This window comes from Heliangelus exortis, chromosome 12 (assembly GCF_036169615.1).
Source record: "Heliangelus exortis chromosome 12, bHelExo1.hap1, whole genome shotgun sequence".
NCBI lineage: Eukaryota > Metazoa > Chordata > Aves > Apodiformes > Trochilidae > Heliangelus > Heliangelus exortis.
The window spans coordinates 12,741,412-12,764,211 of NC_092433.1; the positions used below are offsets into that span (position 1 = coordinate 12,741,412).

At 38.2% G+C, this 22,800-nt stretch overlaps 1 protein-coding gene and 1 long non-coding RNA gene across 5 annotated transcripts in view; one reads left to right on the forward strand and one right to left on the reverse strand.

Moving 5' to 3' along the window:
- CFAP20DC (CFAP20 domain containing) overlaps positions 1 to 6,629 on the reverse strand; it is a 50,931-nt gene extending 44,302 nt beyond the window's left edge. For 3 of the 4 annotated variants that reach the window (XM_071756137.1, XM_071756139.1, XM_071756138.1), the window contains exons 1-4: positions 6,249 to 6,629; positions 2,777 to 2,863; positions 994 to 1,083; positions 410 to 503 (exon numbers count right to left, since the gene is read on the reverse strand). In XM_071756137.1, the coding sequence (XP_071612238.1) occupies positions 410 to 503; positions 994 to 1,083; positions 2,777 to 2,797 (205 nt within the window). In that variant the 5' untranslated portion in view covers positions 2,798 to 2,863; positions 6,249 to 6,629. Of the gene's footprint in view, positions 1 to 409; positions 504 to 993; positions 1,084 to 2,776; positions 2,864 to 6,248 lie in introns of those variants that run through there. The other variant, XM_071756140.1, reaches the window with a different exon arrangement.
- A 96-nt stretch (positions 6,630 to 6,725) lies between these two features.
- On the forward strand, positions 6,726 to 18,462 carry LOC139801651 (uncharacterized). Its single transcript, XR_011728259.1, has 4 exons — positions 6,726 to 6,917; positions 9,444 to 9,560; positions 9,727 to 9,847; positions 18,326 to 18,462. It is a non-coding gene; the product is annotated as an uncharacterized lncRNA (long non-coding RNA).
- Positions 18,463 to 22,800: the final 4,338 nt, after the last annotated feature.

Sequence of the window (22,800 nt, forward strand, 5' to 3'; positions counted from 1 at the left end):
CAACTCAGCTGAAATTTCGGTATAACATCCTTTCACTGCTAGTGTTTATTTGATACATAAGAGCAAAATTACTTTAACAAGTAAAATGAGAAAGGGGACAGGAAGCTATTCTACACTCTGTGCTGCCAACAGAATCACTGACTTCAAGTGGTGAACGAAGCCATAGGCTATTTGCCAGACAACAGTCTGCAGCAGGATCAGGTACAGAATTGAACTTTGCAGCATTAGGACTTGTACAAACATAGATCTTCCTTACAGCACTTTCTTTATTATGACATTTCAACACCTTTTCCTTATTTGTATTTGCTAATGCTGAATAACAACCAAAGAATGTAAGGTTTGCATTCCAGCATAAGTCTGATTTAATAATCAGAACAGCATAACAGACACATAATTCTTTGATACTTACAAGTTTGTCTAGTTTTCTTTGGTAGCTGCATTTTGTTGATTTGACTGCTTCCTTCAAGAACAAAAACAAAGCCTTTCACTTCTTTATCATACTCCTATAAAAATGAACAGTAAACAAACATAAGATTCCTGATAGAATTATGCTCACAACCAATCATTCTGCTAACATGCACAGCTACCTTTTGTTTAAATATCACAAGTGGGAGATGGTACTGCAAGTATGATAGTAATTCAAATATGATGGTAATAGCATAACTCATAGAAATGTGTCCTTGCATGTTTAATGGACAAATAATGTTAAGAAACAGGACTCAAGATCCAATGAGCCCAACTCAATTCATTAGTTATCAGAATACCAAAATTACTTTCTAAATATATTTAAACTATAAATTTATGCTGTGACCAACCTAATCTGAAGAAGGCATAAAGAACTAATTTAAATAGTCATTTAGTCTGTCATAATGACAGAACTGTAAGTGACAACTGCACTGTCAGGTCAAAGCCCTCATTACCTTCTAATTCTAAGCTTCATCCATATTTTTTCCATTTTATACTCTAGTTTTTTAAGTTTCTCAGAAAACTTACTTTCCTTATAGCTGATGGATTACCAAGAATCTTCCACTTTGCTCCTGGGTTCTTGCCTTGAGCACTGAAAATTTCCACAAATGGGCCACCCTGTGACAAAATTATTTAAGGATACATCATCCAACCACATGCTTGGCATGGAACAATCAATGGTCAAGATAAGTCCATAAGAACAATCTCTTCCCACATTAGTCAGCAGAATATTAGTAGAAGATTCTAGACTACAATAGTATAGCAATCCATACAGTCAATATTCAGGCTTACTTGAGGATCAGATCATAAAATTGAAGGAATACCATGGAATATTTTATTTTAATAATGTCATTCACTAAAAAGCAAAACTACTGTAAACGTTCTAGGAATTTAGTAATTAATGTAGTATGCAAGTATGTCAAAGAAATTTCCCAGTAACTTTTCTACTAGTTGCCAAATTCCAGCCTGACCTGACCAAAACAGCCTGGAAAACTCACAAAAATTTACTGTTTTTTCTTGGCTGACTTAAGTGACCTCATGTATCAGTATCACCATAGAAGTGCTGTACTCATGCTGTAGCTCTTCATAAGGAATCAGAGAATTAATGCTGGAAAAATATTATGAATGTCCCTGCCAGGTGAAAACAAAGAGCATGTGCCCTATTAGGCAAAGTATCTAACCACAGGCTCTTGAAGAGGTTGGCTTTATGTCCTCTGGTTATGGAATTATTTGCTTCAATATTTTTCCCATTTGAGGTTACATTTTTTGTTACATCTGGTGTACTCAGCCTATAGTTGGCACAACATTTTTTTTTAGCAGCATGCCTGACTTCATCATTCTAACTCTGCTGCTTGCTTCTCAGTCCTAGTTGCCTGCACTCTCCAGTTTTCTATGCTTAGCTGCCAAAGCAATTGTACACATCAGAATAAGCAAGATGGGTACAGAATCTTGCCAGCAAAATAAATGCTCTTCCAGTTATGCTTTCAGAGAACATCAGTGCTGCACTGGACATGAATCAGGTATTTTCCATGTCACACCCACACCTGGCAGCTTTGACTTCCAGCCAAGTGGTTAACCTCAGTGACTGGACTTCCTAAGTTCTAAAGAAATTCAAAATGGGGTTCCATGATCTGTGGTCATAAAATACTTCTTAAATTTAAATCTTAACAGATTAAAATTAAAAAAAAAGGCATACTATCAATTTGAAAGTTCTCTCACACATCAAAGGACTGCAGGATCTTGGAAGGTTCAAAGAGATTCTTAACTTCCTAGTTGTATGTGCTTGTAGCAAATCTTAACACACAAGTGGCTTTTTCTCCCCTATTTAAAAATATATTTTGTTAATATTACAGCCCTTCAATAAGATCTGATTTGAGGTTAACTTAACTGTATGGGACACAGAAAACTACCAGACATGACATGACTGAATGCTGAATTGCTATGAGAAATTGACAGAAGTTTCTCAGTGTCATGGATGTGCTGGATCTCACAGGTGGCTGAGGGGGAATTTTTCAAAAAACTCCACAAGCAACTGGAGGGGAGTATGGGGCATGTTCTGGGGGGAACAATCCTGCAAAGCCAACAGCATAAGGGTAAAGACAGATTGTAATCCTTTGGAAACATGTTCATGTCCACTCTAAACCTGACTGTATCAGCAGCTATGCACCATCTAATAGTATTTTTATAAAATTACTGAAAATTAAAAATTCCAAAATATTTCTGTATCTAGACTTTTTGTTCCTCAGAATAAACCATTTTAATTGAGTTCTCTGAAGGGAAAGACCAAACAAAACAACTATTTTTGTTTTACCTGATACTGATTCTTGAACATTCTCCACCCTTCAGAGGCAAAAAATAATTTCAGGATCTCAATCACTAAACACACTTACAGACCACACTGTAAAAAAAGTAAAATAAAAAAAATAATGCATTTGACATGAAAAATCCTATAATGAAACACCAACTGGATTTTAAAAGCTACGAATAATATTAGGGAACACTTTTCATGAGTATAGAATGAATATCAACTGCATTACAGTGCTACCATAAAGGAATTAAGATTTAAAAAAACCTAATATTGATGTTGTCTTGGAAAATGTTCTCTTCATGCATCAAGTACTCAGGGCTGCGTTTCCTTGTGTTGCAAGTAAAACTAGCAATTCTATGTCAGCTCTTATTTTGACAAGGCTTTCTCATGCTTTAAAAAGCTTGAAAATCATCTTTAATACACATTGTTTTTTCAGTCTTTCTTATTGAGTGCCTAGTGCATTAGATTCTATTAAAGGGAGATTAACATCTAATATAGAAAAAGAGACACATATGGAACAGCTGCAATAGAAAACACTCCATCTAGAGATATCTGGCAGAGACTTCTGAAACAAATTATCTTCTTTCACATTCAGCATTATAAGACTCAAAGAAGGCACTTTGGTTTTTTGAAGGCTGCTAAAGTCAATGTGAAGTCAGAGATGTCTGCAGCTGGAGAATCAGAATGGGAGAAAGTGAAGGCATTGAATGAAGCCTCCAACATCCTCCTCTGACCACTCTGAGGATGCAATTTCACCTGAAGTCAACAGAAAGAGAAGGGACCCTGAAGATGAAGGCAGCTGTCAATCTCCAGAGACAGAAACAGAAGAATTAACCCACAGTTTCACTGTACAAACTGGAAGGGCTTGCCAACTCACAGAAAAATCCTTTCACAAGACTTTGCATTGTATTTTTGTGATATATCTTTGCTTATGCTCATTGCTTAAGCTCAGGCACAGCCTACTTAAAGAATTATTTTTAATTACTGGATTTTTTTTGAGCCTGAAACCATCTTCTTTACAGATAAAAACAATATGCTAACAGGGAAGATATAAGCACAGCTTCTTACAAAGAAGAGTTCACCTCGCACAACCAGAAACTTACAAAAACATCAAGAATTTTTTACAAAAAAGAAATGTGACTGTGAACGAACTAAAAATTCCATGACAATATGCATGAGTTCATAAAGAATGTACACCTATGATGGATTGGAGTAGCATTCTATTTTGGAAAATATCTAATCATTCCTTTAGGAAAATGTGATGAAACTTGTTTTTTTATTCATAATTATTTTTACTTGCAACAATTAATTTTAAGTCTTAAAGTTGTCTAAATAAAGTAAAAATGGAGAAAAAAAAGATATTAGAAGTTCATCCCATGCTGTGCGAGAAATATAAGTTAATTTGAAACTTTTCCACTATAAGGAAAATGAAATTTTAAAACCACAGCATTTGTAACAGGCCTATCAAAACCAGCCTAAATATTTTACTCATATGGAGAACATATTTTATTCAGACTTGGGAAACTGATGACCCTTGTAACTATCAAAATTGTAACAAGAGAGTTCTTCCTAACTTGAGGGAAAGGTAAACAAGAGCCTTGGTATGTAAATATTTGTGTTAGAAAAGTTCATTCATGCTACAAAACTGATAACTGTAAATATATCAGCAAAATGTTTGTTTTTCATGTAGGCAAAAAATACTGCAAATGACACTGCAATACATTTATTGCTCATATACTGCCTAACTGTAACTTTTCCAATTTCCATTAAGTTACAAGTGTAGTCTAGATATTTTTCTAGTAAGATTGGTAGCTACTAAAACCATTAAGTGAATGAAATATTTGTCATGTAACACCTGAGACACTAAAAGGTGCTTTCATTATGCATCTAGTATCTGTCTCTTGTTACAGTAATCTTCACTTAAAAACAAGAGAAAACGGTCCAGAAAATTGGTAATTGCAGTATTTTCCCCCTTTTTATCTTTTCTCCCTCCTAGACTCTCCAGAATTTCTACAAATTGAGAATGCTTAAAATCCAGATGGCCTATTTCAGAAATATCATCACCATCTTGGAACATAAGTCCTCAATTTCTTGCATATATGTCAGGTAAACAGATATCTCACGACATCTTTATAGAATGCCATAAAGCAGCAGTTGTTTTATTTTTTGGCAACAGATCAGACTTGTTTTTTATTGCTCTGAATCAGGTATTACAATGTGCCTGTCCAACAGGAAATACAGGCTTAAAGCAGCAGTCAGTGACAAACTATCAAGAGTGTAGTTTATAAAGCTAAGCAACAATGACAGATATTAACCTTTGGAAGAACAAATTCCTATGAGGATTTTCCTTGTGAGGTCTTGATTTGTGGACCAGCTTTAACATTAATTTCACAATGTTTCCTACACCAGAAAAAAGCAGCAGCAGCCCAAAGACCCTTCCATTCAGACAAATCACTTATCTCCATCCTGAGATACCTTCTCTTGTGTACTTTTCCTTCAAAGTGTAATGTTTGACATTTCAGTATTTCAATAATATTTGTGTCTATGTAGCCCCACAATACAAACAATTGGTCCCTAGTAAATTACAAACAGTGTTTCAGAAACAGTAAATGCAAACACACCTTCTTTAAGTTGCTTAATTCTAAGTGCTGTTCCAACCCCAAGAGAGACAGGGAGGAATGGACTCACACAGTCCTAAGAACCTCAGCAGTTATGGTTGGTCGATTGACTTGAAAGGGACCATTTACCCATGTATGTTTGTCCATTTTTCTGATCAACATCCGGGTTTTGAAAAAGCTGTGTTCAAGATTTTCTGCTCTGAAGTCTGAAGCAAAATCAAGTGAAATTGTGCCTACTGCTATTCTGCATTGAAAGATGACCCAAATACACTATTTTTGGCAGGGAACATAGGCTTAGACCTAAGACTACTAATACCTATAACTCACCATCACCGGCCCAAAGCCAGTGCTGATTTATGCTATGTTGGGACACACCAGAGAAAACAGTTCATCACTGATGAAGGGTTTTAGTATCTTCCAGAGAAATGAATTCTACACATTGAATATTTAAAGCTGGGTTTGTAACACTGGTATATATTTTCTCAAAATACAAGTTAGCATAATAAATGGGGAGAAGGACCATCACTAAACCATACCCAGACTACTGGCATTCCTATGTGAAAAGCAACACAGACAGCCTTTTACACACAACTTGCAGAATTAAGAAAAAAAAATAAAATCAAAATAGAGCTTTTCACTTTTATAAAAAAATCGATCATAAAGCGTTTTTGACCCAAGGATCACGAGTCCCCTCACACCCGTTTCCCGGCGCTACAACAGCCTCAACACCGCCCCCCCCAGCACCGGGCAAGCTCCCCCGCCCCTCTACCGCCCCCCGGGGCGGGTCTCCGGCTCTGCCAGGGACCCACAGCTTTACACACAGAACGAGGGCCATTTAGCCTCCCGCCGGGTCTCACCTGGGCGAAGGTGGCTGAGACCGCACCTACGAAGGGGGCGGACCCAAATCCCCCCGTGAGAGGCAGGAAGGGAACCGTTTAAAATGGCGGTGAGCGGGGCGTGGCTCGGTGCATCAGTCATTGCGGTTCAGTCAGCCGCTACCTGCCCGTCGCCGCGCCGTCGGCTGTCAGCTTGGGTTCTGCCGTCGGCAGCCCCGCAGACCTTCAGAGGATGAAGTGCTGCTGCTCTCCTGGCAGTGGCTGGGGCTGCTCGCGGGCCGCTAAGTGAATAAAACCTGTCCAAAGTTGTCCCGGAACTCTGTGCGAGCCCCCTCACAGAGCGTCCCTCAGGGCAGAGGGTGGCCATGTGAAACGGTGCTGTCACCCGGCTCCTGTGGAATTGTTTCAGACAAAAATGTTACCGAGAACTCGGCTCCTGAAACACGTTTGCTCTTCAAGTCTTCACCATGGGAAGTGTTGGTTTTTTTGTTGGTTTTGGTTTTGTTTTGTTTTTTTTTCAGAAAGATGTGGGAAGCTGGAAGCCAGAGCAGCCTCATCAAAGAGAGGAAATGGAAGGATGGCCCCATTAGCTTAACATCCCTGTCAAGAAGAAGCAAACACCTAATGACTTCAAAAACATCTGGAAAGAAGGCAACAGGGAACCAGTTTGATCCTGATTTTTATTATAAGGTATTAGTCAAAAAAGATCTTTCCTTGAAGTGACAGTTGTTTAGATGGCAGCATTTCTTCATGGAAATTTTGTAGCCTTTTCAGAAGAAAATAATTGAATACTGACTACTTTTTTTTTCCTCAAAGTGTGTCTTAATGTTTGTGCAAAAAACTGTTACTAAGAACCCTGTAACCCATCATGCTGAAATTCATGAAGGGAAAGCACTGAGCCATTGACGGGTCCTGCCATGTCTCACCCACCATCACCCTGTTTACTCTCCTTGCTTCTGCTCGACAAAAGTGCTGTCCTGGTTTCGCTAAGGAGGGAATGAGTTAAATCAATTATAAGATTTATTTACCTTTCTCATTTTACATTGGGATTTTCAAAGAAATCGTGTTGAGAGTAGTTCTATCATACACTGGATTACACTGATTAGAGTTCTTGGGTACTGGAGATAAGAAAAACAATAATACTAAAACTGAACTACAGGTTATTAAATAAAAACGGTTAATAGAACAAGGACAAGAGAGAGATGATGATAGCAAAAGAAAGGTTAAAAAGCTATTGGGGAGTTCTGTAGCCAACAGAAGCTACATAGTTCATTGTATACAGTTTAACCTGAAGTTTTCTTGAAATTCATTACACCTGATTTTATCTAAAAAGCCAAGATCTTTTGTGATAAGAGTTATGTTAAGGCCTGAGGGATTAAGAAATTCCAGTTAAAAACAGGGATTCAGACTGAAAATCCTGAAGTTATAAAGGGATGTGAAGAATCCAGCTCTCACCATAACACACAGAAGCAGCTACCTCCCAGCTCAGGGCAAAACTGAGCTGCAAAAGTTCCTTTTGCCAGCTGCTGGAGGAAACTGGTTTTAGACATACAATTTTAGACAATTTAGGGGAATTTTTTTCTATCTGTTTCCTCCAGTTTTACAGAAGAAACCCAAACATTTGTTGTAGACACTATGACTCAAAATTTGCAGATAATGTAAAACTAGCAAGGAACTTTAGTTAGTGGTGTCATGCTGGGAAATTAATTGATTGAATTGAGAAGCGTATTCCACGTGCACTAGATACTGGATGTGTGATATTAAACCCAGCCATTTTTTAAAGGACCCCCACTGATGTAGCTCAGGTTTATAATCATATGAATAGTAATGTAATTTCCTTTGTCCATTCCTGACTTCAGCTTATTGTGACCATTGCTTATATTTGGAGCATCCTGCCAGTGGATGTATAGCAAGAGACTTCCCTCCCCTCTCATGTAAGCTCCATTTCAGCTCTAACAATCATTTGCCAATCTATTCTGCATTGAATTCTTCTTAATTTGTTTGCTTTTTTAGACTGCCAGTTGATTTATTTTTTTATTTTTTATTTTTCTCTTTCTAGTTCATATTGTATTTCATAAAATGCCATGTTATGTTTTGAGAACTACACAAATTATAAATATTAGTTAAGCTAAGAAAGAAGACATTCAGGTATCCCAGGAAATTTTCTGTATATCCTTCTTGCTGCTCATGACTTAGAGGGAAGGAGGACGTGGAGTGCCTTTCTGCCTGCTTGGCCTTCTCTTGGTAACAGCTGCCATGGAGCTGAGGCATATTTGCCCCAGTGTCAGGCTGGTTTTCATTTCTTTTGAGCATTCTCCCTCAGCCAATGACCTTCCCATGAGTGTGTTTGCCAAGATTACATCATGCAGGGTGATTTAACTGTGTGGTCACCATTTTACCCACTACCATTTGTGGATGTCTGAAAATTTTTCAGCAGAATGTTTCCTCCTTCAGCCGTGTACATGATCTCTGAATTTTGTCTCATTTTTTTTTGTACCTTGGTCTTCTGATACAAATACTGTTCAAATAAATTAAACAGCGAATTCATTAGTTATTTTGGCTGTCTCTTTGATCTTCTACAGCAGTAATTTCTCTGAGAGATGTGTATCATTTATCTATCAGCTTAAGGCTTAGCAGGATGTATTGCTAAGGTGAAGGCACACCATGCTTTTGTGTGCCCTACTGATTTGAACTTTCACAAAATTTTGGCAGAACTCTGTTAATCTAGATTGCATGCTTTCATTATTAGGTATTGTGAAGAAAGACAAATAAATGGCAACTGTAAAGACAAGTAGGCTTTAGGGAATTGCTGAAATGGGAAGTTTTTCAGTCTCTTCAACTTCTGTTGTGTTACCCCTGGCATGTATAGAAGTTTGGGATACAGACCAGAAGAATTTTAGAGATGGAGCATCTTATCAACTCATGGGACTGCATCACAGTAGAAGAATTTGAGATGCCAATTACTGTATGCAGGAATACTACATTTCATTATCATCTCTTTCATCCATCTCTCCGAATTCTTTCCAAGAAGATACAGCCCAAAGAACCAACTGTAGCTAGGAGAAATTGAACTGGCATAGTTTAGGAGATAACTGTTCACAGGAGTCCTGCACACCAAGGACATCTTGATGATGTGAAACTGTTTATTGGTTCAATTCTTCATTAATCATGTTTTTATCTTGTCTCTTCTCTGACTGAACTTTTTGTTCTTTTCAGAGATTATTGCTGAAGATGTAATTTTCTGACCTCTACAGAAAATGCTGCACCTTGATACTATTTAAATTTCAAGACAGAGAAGACAGGGAGATTCTCTGCCCCTGGGTAGCTTCTGAGGTAGGTTACCAGGGTCCAAGTGGTGATAGAATTTGGTTTAGTTTGGCAGTGAAAAACATTGGCACTAATGCCACATTTGCCACTAATAGAAGTTGTGAAATGTGTTGGACAAAAAATACAGCACCTGGAATTTTCACAATCTTTTAAAAACTTGTCTTTTTGGCAGCTGCTCAGCACTGATTTGATGGACTACATTGAGGATAAATCCATTGGGACATCTTTGATAAGATAACTCATTTTCTATATAGCAAAATGCAATTGGACTCCTCTATCTGGACTGCAGTGGGGTATGTGATCTGGCATCTCTTAGGGAAATTAGAGATAATGCTCATTGGAAAGAAAGCCACAGTGTGAGTAAAAAATGATATAAAGGTCTGAGAACTACAGGAGACACTGGGAAGTTTTAGTTGAAGGCTCATATTACAGCACAATTTTTTAGGACTGGTCTTCTGATTAATCTTTTTTTCGGTGTTTTCATTAATATCATTGTCCCAAGGAGGAGATGTGTACTTGTAAAATATACAGCCTGTCAGATGGAAAGAACTGGACGAACGTAGGGCCTGGAGTAGTCAGAATCAAATGAAATTCACTGCTGTGCAGTGCAAGGTCATGCATTTGGAGACTAATAAGTTGCAAGCTCATGTGTGGGAAATTACTGAAGAAGCAGAAGAAGTGCTGAAACTAAAGAGCAATATTGGCAAAATGACAAATTGGTATAAAGCAATCATGAATACAATTAAATTTGAAAACTAAAAGGACATTTTCAGTTGTTGATAAAGTAAAATTCTGGAGCAGCTTTTCCATGAAAGATGTGGGGAAAAAAATAATTCTAATACCTTTTAAGACAAAAATATGTAACGGAATTATTATGATATGGAGGCTTGAATAAGGAGCAGACTAGAATTCTAGAGGTTCTGTCTTAAGAATAAAGTTGTTCATCTTCTTCCATTTTCCATTTCTTCCATTTCTTCCATTTTTATCCCTTCATTTCTTGGTATTAAGACCCCAAGACCTGATCCAGCACCTAATCCTAAAATACAAAAAACCAGGAAACTAGTAAACCATCTAGAAATATTTTAGTTAAAGATGGGTAAATTATTTTTACCTAAAGGTACCAAGCCCTACTTATTCCTCAAACCTTACACATAGCTTCTAGTGCTAATTCATTGTTTAATAGAAGTTTGTTTAAAAGCAACCAAACAACTTTCTTTGCAAAGACATCACCACGTACAGTGACAAGTTTGTGGGACATCTGTTTGCTCTGAGGAGGAGTTGGATATTTGAGGGTAATTGATTCATAAGTTCACACTGTTTCTTGTAGTGTGTGCCACCACTGCAAAATTAGAGTGAAGGAACAAAAAATGCTTTTCATCTGTCAAGGCCAGCATGCCAATGTGCAGAGATCACAGCGGGCAGAACAGGACAAGCCAGTACTAAATGCTTCTTTGCTCTTGATTCCTTTTAAAACATTCTTTTAATGTTTCAGTCCAGTGCAAAGAGCCAGACCCTCATTTGTGGCTGCGTGTGAAGGTGGCATAAAGGCCAGCTTTTATGCTGAAGCCTGAAGCCAACCTTTGCTGCAGTTCCTGGTGAAAGCTCACCTCCCAGGATTTTTCTGCCAGTGTCTACAAGGGCTGTGCTGACAGCTCAGGATTGCAACACATTCAGGGTGCACTGGTTATACCCAGCTCCCTGGGGTAATGAAAAATCTGCAAGGAAGGCAGCTGGCCAGTGCCTGGCTACCAGACTTTAGAGCTGCTTGAAGCCATTAGAATAGTGAATGGCAGCTGGCATGAAAAGTGGCATGAGGCTCAAAGGGTGAGAAGGGTTTTTCTGGACATTGCCTTAGGTGATTGAGAGGAGAATGAGGCCTCTGTCTCCTGTGGCTTCTGTGCAAGATGCTGCAAATTGTGTCTGCATTTTCCCCTAAGGAAGGGAAGAAATGTTTTGGGGGACTACTCTGAGGGTCAGCCAACAAAGTCAATTGCATTTCAGGCTGTATTTTGAATGCTTATGTGGGGCCATTGGCACTGAACTGAAATGGGAAAAAGATCTCAGTAAAGAGATACAAAAACAACAGGCATTTTGCACTGGCTTTTCCTGCTGTGTTCTCTAGACACTGGCACTCCAGCCATGGCAGATGCAAGGCATTTTTGTTCCCTCATTTCTAGCCTGTGATTCTGATCTCTACTGTATCAGACACTGAGCACCTATTATACACTCTCTCAAATCCACTCAGTTCCTTCTCCAAGTAAATGTACATAATCTAGCTTGTTTTGGATATATATATATATTTTTCAAATAAAGATTTTTCAGGATATCTAGTTTACCATTGTTATATTACTGGGTATTAAGCTAATCCGCAAATTTATATGCTACTATTTTTGCTTCTGTGGTGCATGTTGTCTCTTCACTGCTTCAGTCAGCCTCACGTTAATATTGTGCATCTGCCCAGAAGAAACAGTCTTTCAGACTGTATTTTAAAATATAGTGTTGCATCTTGTGGCTGTGCCACTCTGGGTCTTATTGTTTCTGGATACTGAAACACCCTTGGTGAGGTTGTCACTGAGTTGTTAATAGTTCCCATGGGATTTGTTCTCTTCTGGGGTTGGTCCTGAAGTTCTGTAAAACCTGGGAAGAAAACGTTGTAGTATTGAATAATCTTAATCAGCATAGGGAAATCAGCAAGGTTCTTATTTTTCTGTTTGTCTAGAACAGTGGTATTCCTTGGTATCAACAGGATACACAATCAAGCTCTTTTCTGTTTAAAATTTCTTTTTTAAACTTGGAATTCTCCCTGATGCATAATTAAGTATTCCTGGTACAGGACAATAATTAAAATAATGGATACTTTGATGAAAAGACGTACAATGATGCATCACAAATGCATGAAGCCGATTCAAATAAATAGGTTTGGGATCAGGTAGCAGTGTTATTCAAATTTCTAACAGGTGCCCACAACACACTAACCCTGTGTAATGCTGATATTGCTGCTCCTGCTGCTCCTGCTGCTGCTTGGTGTCTGCCCAGCAGATCACTCTTCACCCACCTCTGCCACCTGCCTTTGGTAACTCTGTCTGTGGTCCATCACCTCCCTTGTGGAGCATCCTTCTGCCTCTGCACTCTCACCCATAACAAAAAAGTAAACGTGAATTTGAGAGAGTACCTATATTGTCTCATTACTTTCTGTTTTGCTCACTGTATATTTCCCTAATTCTGTACTCAGCAACACTTAAAAGCTACATCATTGTTTCAATGTATGCCCCTAATATTCTTCAAGAGGTAGTGTCATAATTGGACATGTTGGTTTGCTATTAATCAATTTTTAGTTTCAATAATACAGTCAGGGATCAGAACAATGGTGCCAATTCCTTGTGAGTTAAGTAATCAGTGACCTTCTGTGAGTTCAGGTTTTCTGCAGTGGACATGTAAAAAGGTTGGGTTTTTTGTTTGATTGTTTTGTTTTGTTTTGTTTTGTTTTGTTTTGTTTTCTTACAACTGGTGATTATGATAATTAGGATTGGTTTGTCAAAGAGAAGAGTTCATGCTCGAGGTGAAAATTATTTGTAAAAATGTCTCACTTGCAAACATATAAATTCATCTCTGTTCTTTCTAGCTGTGATACTCCACTGAAGACAGCATCCATCATATCTTTGCTACAAGTGGAAATCTGTGCTTTTTTGAATGGTAGACTAAGCCCATTAGACCTTTATTCTTTTTCTTTGGCTAATTTAACCAGCAAATTTCATTATCAAATATATATTGCAGTAATACCTCTTAGAAACCCTTACCTCCCTCTCTCTTGTTGACACATTTGTAAGTACATAAAGACCTTTTAGTAAGTCTGAGTCTTTTCAGGGAAATGAAATTTACTTAATGTGACTGCTACAGATGCACAGAGATAGAAAGCTCTATATATTAATCAATTCATTGTTGCTGTTGCTTCAAAAATAATTAATCTGTCAGATTAATGTTTTTTTAGTCATGTAATCAAATGCTCTCTTCTTTGCTGAGAGGTATCTGTCCCTAATATGAGCGAAGCTGTTATTTTGTAGAGTACTTGACAAGGAAACCTGCTCTGTAGTTGTGGTGTTTCACTTACTAGGTATTTGCATTTGTCTTTTGGTTTGAAGAAAAGATACCTTTAAACCTCCTTTTCTCTCAGCAAAATTCTGAGTCTATACAATGATTGGAAGAAATGATGCAGGCATGGATGTCCTTTTAAAATTAGGAAGAAAAATTCAGGTAAAAATGGTTTTTCTTTTGTAGACATGTAATATGGAGGCACTGCAAAAATGATACACAGCTTCTCCAGGGAAGACAGGTACAGCTGAAAAAGAACTCAGCAGCCTATGAGTTAAGGTATTAAATACTGGGCAGAGCAGGGACTGCTCACGACTCTGATGTTTCTAATGACACAGAGATAGTGATCTGCTGGAGGTCTCTGTCACATTAGTAGTCTCTATCAGCAAATGCAGTGGCTGAGTGAAGACATTCAGGTATATAGTCAATTAAGTAAAGAAAACATATGTCTGCTATTAAGGATTTTCAATTTCTTTTGGAGTGATTTAACAATGTGATATTTTAAAAACTGTTCTCTGCAAATAGAAAATTAGTTATGTAAGTAATAAGTTATAATATATCTTACTTATGTAAGATGAAACAAAAAGTAATTTTTTTTTACATCATCAAATGCTCTCTGTTCACATACTTATAAACCAACTTTGACCTACATCAGATTTAATATTCAAAGATATTTTGTACAGTTCTAATGCTCACTAGCAGTAATTATTCTGTCATTGCTCTATGTAAAAGAAATGGTGTGATTCCCATTCAATTTATATTATTAATACTAATTATATTAACTTAAAGGTATATATAAAATAATCCATGAGTCCATGTTGAAATGAGTAGGGTTTTGTTGGACTGAGTTACAAAGGGCTATAAAATTAATTTCATTGGAGGCAGGTCATGACATCAGTCATCATAAAGCTGCTTAACAAAACTAATTGTTGGATGATGTATTGGTGAGGTATTGAAGTTTTGAGGGAAATAGTGTCCTGGAAGTCTCACTGAAGGTCTATGATATTTAAAGAAGACAAGCTGGGCAAAGCATTGCTCACATTTTAGGTTGATGGATTACATGTACATGAATCCAGATCCCCCAGGCTGGAAATGCTGCTACCTGCACTGCCATGCAGTTGTCAGTGGATTTTCATTCCTCTGTGCTGCAGACACTTTCCCTTTGGATGTTTTTTGCCCCAGTACATCTTGACTTCAATGCGGGACATGTGTATCTAAAAATCTAGTTTCATAAATCTTTGTTTTAATTCAACTGGATTGGCTTATCAGCATCTTTTCCCTTCCTGAGTATTTAAGAAGATTCTATGATTTGTCTCTTAAAATTCTGCTCTTTGAGCACTCAAACACAGAATCTCCTTTTTTCTTAGATATGTTGTGACTTGCTGATTGGTTTATGGGCTTCTCCGTTGCCTCTCAATAGATCCTCAAATTATTCCAAACCTTTCTCACCGAAAGATGGGAAGCTGAATTGAGTACAAGTTATATCCCTTCGTGCAAGGAGTGGGGCAGTTCTCATAGCAAAAATTTTATTATTGGCATGTTGGATAATTGACACACAGTACATCTTCAGAGTTGCAGCATCTACCTGTCTGATAAGGAAAAGGTGATACCTTTTAATCAAACTGTCCACATATGCCAATGAGTAGATGGTGATACAGGCTTTGTTGGTCTCTAAATTCAAGCCTAGCTCTACAGTCATAGTGCTAAAAAAACATGTATTTTACATTCAGATTCTGGATGCCACTGCTATGATCCAGTGTGGCAAATGTAAGAAGATAAATGATTTTTGTTTACGATTGCTCTACAGGAGAAAATGATTTATTTACATGTCATAAGCTCAAATTCTGCATCCACAGAGAATATACCCGTGTCTTTAGAGATGAAAAATGGAACCAAGCTACACGTCCTCTTTGGTCTACTAGAAACTGATGAAATAAAATTACAAAATAGCCCTCAGCAGCAGCAGAGAAATTATTAATAACTGGTTAGGCTGAGGGCAGAGTTGTGATTGGATAGCAAAGAATTAAATTTTTATTTCAGGTTCCAAGGTTAATATTAGTTCATTCATTAATTCATCATTATTGCATATTTTTATTGACATTTGGGAGTTCCAAACTGCTAAACATTTACATTATTTTTTTTACTCACTACAACTGTAATTCTAATATTATTTTATTAATTGAATTGATATATTAAATGTTGTTAATTCATCATGACACCTGTTCTGCAGATACTGAAATGGAAGTTAACATCAGAAAAGTGTCAGTATGTTTAATTCTTATTAAAATGCCAGCCATAGAAATAAGGGCATGAGGGCATGGAGCTGAAACTAAAGGGCAGTAGCACAAGATGACATTTTTTGTTGCTGTGGGGAAGCAGATGGTTCTGGTGAGGGCTTACAATAAGAGCATCAAATGATTCCTTCCAAAGCCCCAACCAGTGCATGGGGTGCTTGCCTGCTACCCAGAGACCTCAGTGCTCCTGAGGCAGTGCAGCTGCTATCACCCCCAACCAGCTAAAAAACCTGCTACACTGAAACTTCTCCTGTTTCCCTCTAGTCACACATTTTGTGGTGACAATGCAGAGACAAAATTTTTTCAAGCTTTTCTCTCACTTAATAACTGGGTTGGCCTTCTAGGGAGCTTTCCGTGCCTTTTGGTAGCTATAATCAGGAGGTACTGCAGAGGAATAGGCTGCACTCTGTGCCAAGTTCTAGCACTGCATTTTCCATAATAATAGCTTTATGGTTATTAATAACAATGAATTTATAGTAATGAAGCTGCTTGTTAATATTGCAGTACTTAGCACCTGGTGTCCCTTGAACAAAAAGTGCTTTACGAAGGAGAAGGAACATTTTCTTTCACAGTTTACTAGTGGGCCAAGTGGGGCAAAGGAAGGTTAAAAATCTGTATTCTAAGCCTTTATTGTGTTTATAAAATGTTTTCCAACTGGTTCACCTAGTTGGAAAATTTAGGAATTTAGGACAGTTCAATATTTCCAGTGAGCATGAGGTCTTAAAAACCAAGTGCATTCTTTAGTCACAGCCCTTACCTGCCACTGTCGAGCGTTTGCAAATCCTGCTTGACTCACTGTGAGCTGCACCTGCATCCAGCAACAGAAGGGTTTATCTAGTTGCAATAAAAGTAACAGCTTGTTTTGTAGCATAAATAAGGATTGTATGGTTTCATTACCTGCACATCATGGTTCAGAGCTTGTAATGTCATGCATACGGGCATTTGTTTAGTTATAAGTTACAATCATGGCCTTCAGCTATGTTAGCAGAGGGATCACCCTCTATATCTTTGTTTAGAAGGCACAGCTTCGATTGCATTTAATTGCTCTCCCCCACAGCTTTGCTTAAAGGTGTGTGTGATAAAGGAGCAAATATAGTACTAAACATGAACAACTAATGAAAGAAGGCAAAGTCTATTATAAACTGTGCTGTAAGTAAACAGCTACTAAATTAAGATGGATACTAATCAAGGCTATTTCTGTGCATTGCATCGGAGTCTGTAAATCAGATATGCTTACCCCAAATCTGCCTGTGCCACTTTATTTATGAGTCAGTTCTAATTTCAAGTGGTCTTGGACTGCAATAAATACTTCAGCATCATGGCCCTGTTTCTTTATGCCAGTGCAGGAATGAAGTCAGAAAGGAAATCCAGTGTGGAAAGGGAGAGGTGGCTCTAGGCCATATTTGCACTGTTTGTTATTGAGAAAGCTTGATACTTATGAGACTTGCAATGAGTCAGAGAGATTTCAAGACTGCTCTGGCTTGCATTCAGGATTCCTGTAACTTCCATGAGATTTCCCAGTGGTAAAAATACAGTAAGCAATGCACCTCAGTCATTTTCCTTGTCTCTATAAAGCCCTTAGCTATCATCCAGTGTTCGGACCTTAAAGGGAGCTAAGAAAGGTGCAGGCAATAGATCTGTTATTTCTTTTGCTAGCCAGAAGAAGTTTCTTGCAATGAAGAGATGTCTTGGAGGTCTGTGAGTAACTACAACAGTGTAAAAGATGAAGTCTAACTTCCAGAGGTGAAAGGCATGTAACTTTGTTAGCACAGAGCTGTATTTAAGCTAACTGTACTTAAACAAGAATGTGCTATAAAGTTGCTTTGGGTAAGGGTGCTGGGCAAAGTGATCCGGGAATGGCAATGACAAGTCAGTTCCTAAGACGTTAGTCCCAGGATCCACATTTCTGGTATCTTCTAGTGCTTGGTGTGCCCACAGTATTTTTTGACCTATTTGATACAAATCTGCAAAATTCAAGCATAGTGACTTCTGTGTTTCATAGATGAACTTGTTCATATTCTCTTCCCCACCTGGTGTAAACCTATTTAAACCTTCATAGCTCATAAGTGTAAGTGCTCTCTCACTGCAACAAAAAAGCTTACACTCCATTTGTATCAATGTGTAGGTGGGACTAGTGGATATTGATTGGTGGATCAAAGGTTTTGTGAACACAAACTTTCATTCTTAATGTCCATCTATTAATACCCCAGTTTAATTCCCCAGTTTCACAGATGCAAAATGCATACAAAGCCTATACAAGTTAACTAAACAGGAGCTAATGTTTCTCTTCCCAAACCAATGTACCATTAATAAATCTCTCATTTTTCTGACAGAGCTACACAAACCTTGACTCTTTCCATTATTGACTTAATTGCTTTTCACTTACAGGTACATGGCCTTTTCCTGTTGAAGGCTAATGCACATTTCCTTGACAGATAGAATAGCCAGAAAGGTTTGAAAAATGGTGGAATAGCCAGTGCAAAGTGGAATGTGAAACCAAGCTAATACAGAAGAAGGACAAACTTTGAAAGATCCAGAATTGTGCTTCCATGTCCTTTGGGCCAGGGTGAGCTATTTACAAATGTGTATTGAGGATGGAAGAGCATAGGTCAGTTTGAATGTAGCCTATAAATATTACCAAGGCAACAGGATTTAATAGTGATAAGTAATAAGTGAAATTATTTTGTAGGAATGGTATAAAATTATGATTTCTTGTGTGATTTCCTTCTTTGACTCTTGGATATTCCATGGCAATAGATTGTGAGATTTCTCTCTTTCCATCTGTAGATGATGTATCCATCTTTGAAATACTGTAGAAGGACACCTGCCTCTCAAATTTGACCAGAAAAAGCTGGTGCAATCATCTAGGCAGAGCCCAGCATCTCACACTCTGTGTTTCAAGAAAGTTCACCATCTAGCATTGATGCTATTATATTGCTAATTTGGCTATAACTGGTAGCTCAACCAAGACTCCTCAAAAGTGAGTCCAACACATTTATGCTGGGTTTTTGCTAAACAAATACTGAAAGTGTTTGGCCCTTATATCGTGTATTCAGTGCATTTTTTTTTTACTTGGTTATGATCAGTGGTGTCATGTTCTGTCTTGGTCCATAAACCCCCCTTGGGCTCATCATAAAACAAACACAAATGGTGCTTGTCAGCAATTACCTGCCATTCATCAGCCTTGGCTTTCTACCACTGTCCCTTCAACTGATATTTCTGATTTGGACTCCATGGTGAATCTTCCTGGAAGCCAGCTTGTCCATAATTGAATCTGGGAGAGCCAGCACAGTCTGACAAGTGCTCTGAGCAGAAGTTAAATTACAGTGTGACAGCCATTCATTCTGTTTTGGTGGTCCCCACATAGAAAGTCAATAGTTGGATTGCAATCCAACGCATGTCTATATGTCCTACCATACTTTTTGGAGAGGGTTTCTGCAGGAGAGAGAGCAGCAATCAGCTCATACCCAGCTTCTCAAATTTGGCCTTTCCATTTTATTTTTCCAAATTAAAATGAATAGCTACTTAGCTGCTATGGTCCAACCTCTAGGATACTCTTTGTGGAGTAGTTTTTTACTATGTGGTTGACCAGCTGTCAGTCATGAGCATCTATTTATTCAAGTCCTTCAGTGCTCAGTGATGTACCTGCTGGTCTGTCATAAGCAAAACTGTAGATGCATGCAAGAGAACTTGAACTTAGATCTTAAGACATGGCTCTGCTGATTTTTAATTTCATGCCTGATACACAGAATAAAAAGTGAACTGTTTTGACTGAAAATCACTTCTTCTGTGTCTTCTCTCCATGCAAGGTCAAAAAGTGTTCCATCTCACATATGCATTTACATCTGTCAGATTGAGAATGTCAGAATTGGGGAATACATGGGGAGTGTTGGTTGACATTGGGTCAACTTGCCATATGATTCTAGCAACAAACAAGCCCGACTTTTTGTTGCAGACATTTCCATCCATGCAATATAAAACAATAGTAGCTAGAGAAGGAGGTGAACTTGAAATAAAACTCAAATGGAGAGCAGATAAAGGAGTGTGTGTAAGATAGAAAATGCAAGCAGCCATCTTTTGTGATGCAAGTATTGTGTTTACTACAGTTAAACTAGTTCCTACATACATGCATGCTGTCTATGTATGTATATATGTGTGAATATATAGTAATAGAAGGAGCAAGATAATGTGGAGCTTGCAGGTGAGTAAGTAGATGGATGTATGGATTTCAGTTTGGGTTTTAGTTATGCACACAGCATGCATGTTAACCAGAAACTGGAAAAATCAAGATGGTGAGGTCCTAGAGGATATAGACAAGATTCTGCTGTCCTGATACCAATTTCCTTCTAGCCATTATTACTGTGCCCTGCATACTTAATCTTACTTATAAAAATTGTGATTTCTTTTTCCTGGGTATTCCTCTATTCTCTTCCCTCTTTGGCATTTGACAGAACTGGAGCACTAATATTTCCAGGGTTGCATTGTGTCCTTATGGATTCAGAAGATGCAAATGCATCTAACACTCATCTGTGTCCCTGGAGGCTGCTGTGGCCAACACCTCTTGTTCTGTGAAGCCAGCTTTAGCAAGATGGTGTTCCTCAGCCAAGTTCTTTTGCCATGAGTAGGTTAACCCTGCAAAAATCACATTGTTTTCCTCAGCAAGCTGAGTTCCACTCATTTCACTCAGCTATGCTGAGTCCATAGGTAGTCACTTCCCTGCTCCCAGTACTGCTTGTTCTGGACAGCTGGCACTGCTGATGTCAGAGTGTTTGAATATTTGCAAGTAGCAGCAAACATCAGATGGGAGTTAAAAATAGCAACAGTGATCAACTCTAAAACTTCCTTTTGCTGTTATTAAGGAGCAATTATGGCAACTTTTTGCTGCAGTGACTTTGGTTGGTAACGATCGACAATTTTTAGGCACCTCATCCCTTCCGTTTCAGAGATGGTTTGCATATTCCAACAGAGGACAGTCATTTAAAAATCCTTGAGAGGGTGTTCTGCTTTGGAGCAGCAGCTGCCTTTCACGCTGCACACATTCAAACTTGTCACTCCGGCTTTTAGTGCTATTACTTGATTATTCCCTGTTTCTCCCTAAAGTTTGTGATTTTCTTTTATTTTCAGAAATATATTAAAGGCTGTTTATCCTGATGAGCAGCTTTTATTAAGGGTGATTGTTGCTGCCCCCTCCAAAGGAAAGTCTTTCACAAGACAGAATTTTCCCTTCCCAATAACTCTGTTGGCACATATGAATTGTCTAATGCTGAACTGATAGATGATCTGTCATCAGGGTACAAACCTGTGACTGTTAGAACAAATTCAAGTGGGAAATAAAGTGCAAATTTTTTTAACAGCAAGGGAAATTAGTAATTGAAACAACTCACCTATGGGTCCAGTCAGGAACAGATGTCTTCCTAAAAGACTTGCCCCAGTTCAACAAGGAGTTATTGAGCTCTGTGTAGGTATCAACTGGTGAAATTCTCTGTGCTGCATTTGGCAGAAGCCCAGAGCAGAGTATCCAATGGTATCTGCTGAATCACTAAAGCAAAACCAAACTGCTTCAGAAGGAACAGCAAACAGCTTTTCTCTGTAGATCAGACATCAAAGCAGGGAAATGTAGCATTTGACAAGTGTGCTGTATATGGTAATTAAATTGCTTCTATGTTCATTTACAACTTTCTCTTTCCTCCTCTCAACTGCATTTTCCATCCTATACTTTCCAATTTTTTTTCCTCCGCTCTTTTATAATTTTTACTCCAAAGCTTTCAAATTGTAGCTGAACTTTTGAACCACATGTGGAGTTTGTTTATCTTTAATCACTAACATACACTGTAGTATTCCACCATGTGACAGTTTCAGAGTAGGCATTCTAAAATAGCAATATAAGGAGGGGATGGACAAGTTTAAGGATTAAAGATGTTTAAAAATATCTCAGAAAAAAAATTACGGCAAAAAATTATAATCACCTAACTCACTGATGGCAGCCAAGGGTATGCACTGACAATAGCAGCATATGCATCAAAGTAAGATGGGATGATTCTGAACTGCTGGCACCATTCCAGCTGAGTTTCAATGTATGGCTGATCTCCTCTCTTCCTACAGTGAATGGGAATGGTTTGCTCCTGCTGGAGCCTTGGCTTCTACTGCCCAAAATGCAGCCATCCAGCCTGCATGAGTGCAGACTGATACAGGTTCTCTCTGATATCACCTCATTTACAGTTTGCTGCCTTGGTGGTAATGTGCCTGAGCACCAGGGCTTCTTCACTAGAGGTCAGTGAACAGAACAGTGAACAGAACTATATTGCTTACTCTTAGGTACATCATCTTTTGCTGCCAAAATCTTGGGTGAATTTTAGGATAGTGTAATGTTTGTTTATCTGTCAGTTTTGGGAGTATGGAAGCACTGTTCCAGTGTGGGATATATTGTGCATGGTCACTTTGAAAGTGCAGAGAATGTGCAGTGAATCAATGTGATGAAGTTTCTGCCTTCTATATGTTGATATCCAGTACATCTGTACTGTGGACATATATGGGAACAGCCAGCTGGGAGGATCATAGTCCCTCTCCTGGACCAGAGGATAGGTTCCAAAACCAGAACCAGAAGGTTCATATTCTTGTGTGAACTTACCAACAAACCTGGGGATCTCTGCAGAGCATTTTTCTGTAAGCTTTACAAACTTTCAGTGTGTGTTTTTCCTGCTTATTTATATCCATTCTTGTGTCATCTCATATGATAAACTAGGCTGTAGGCTTTTCACAGTGGGTACTATCTTTCTGTTCTGCCTTTCTAGTGTCTAATATCAAGGACTTGCAATGCCTGACTGCAAGTCCTAAGGGTTATAATGATAATTTTAATATCATTT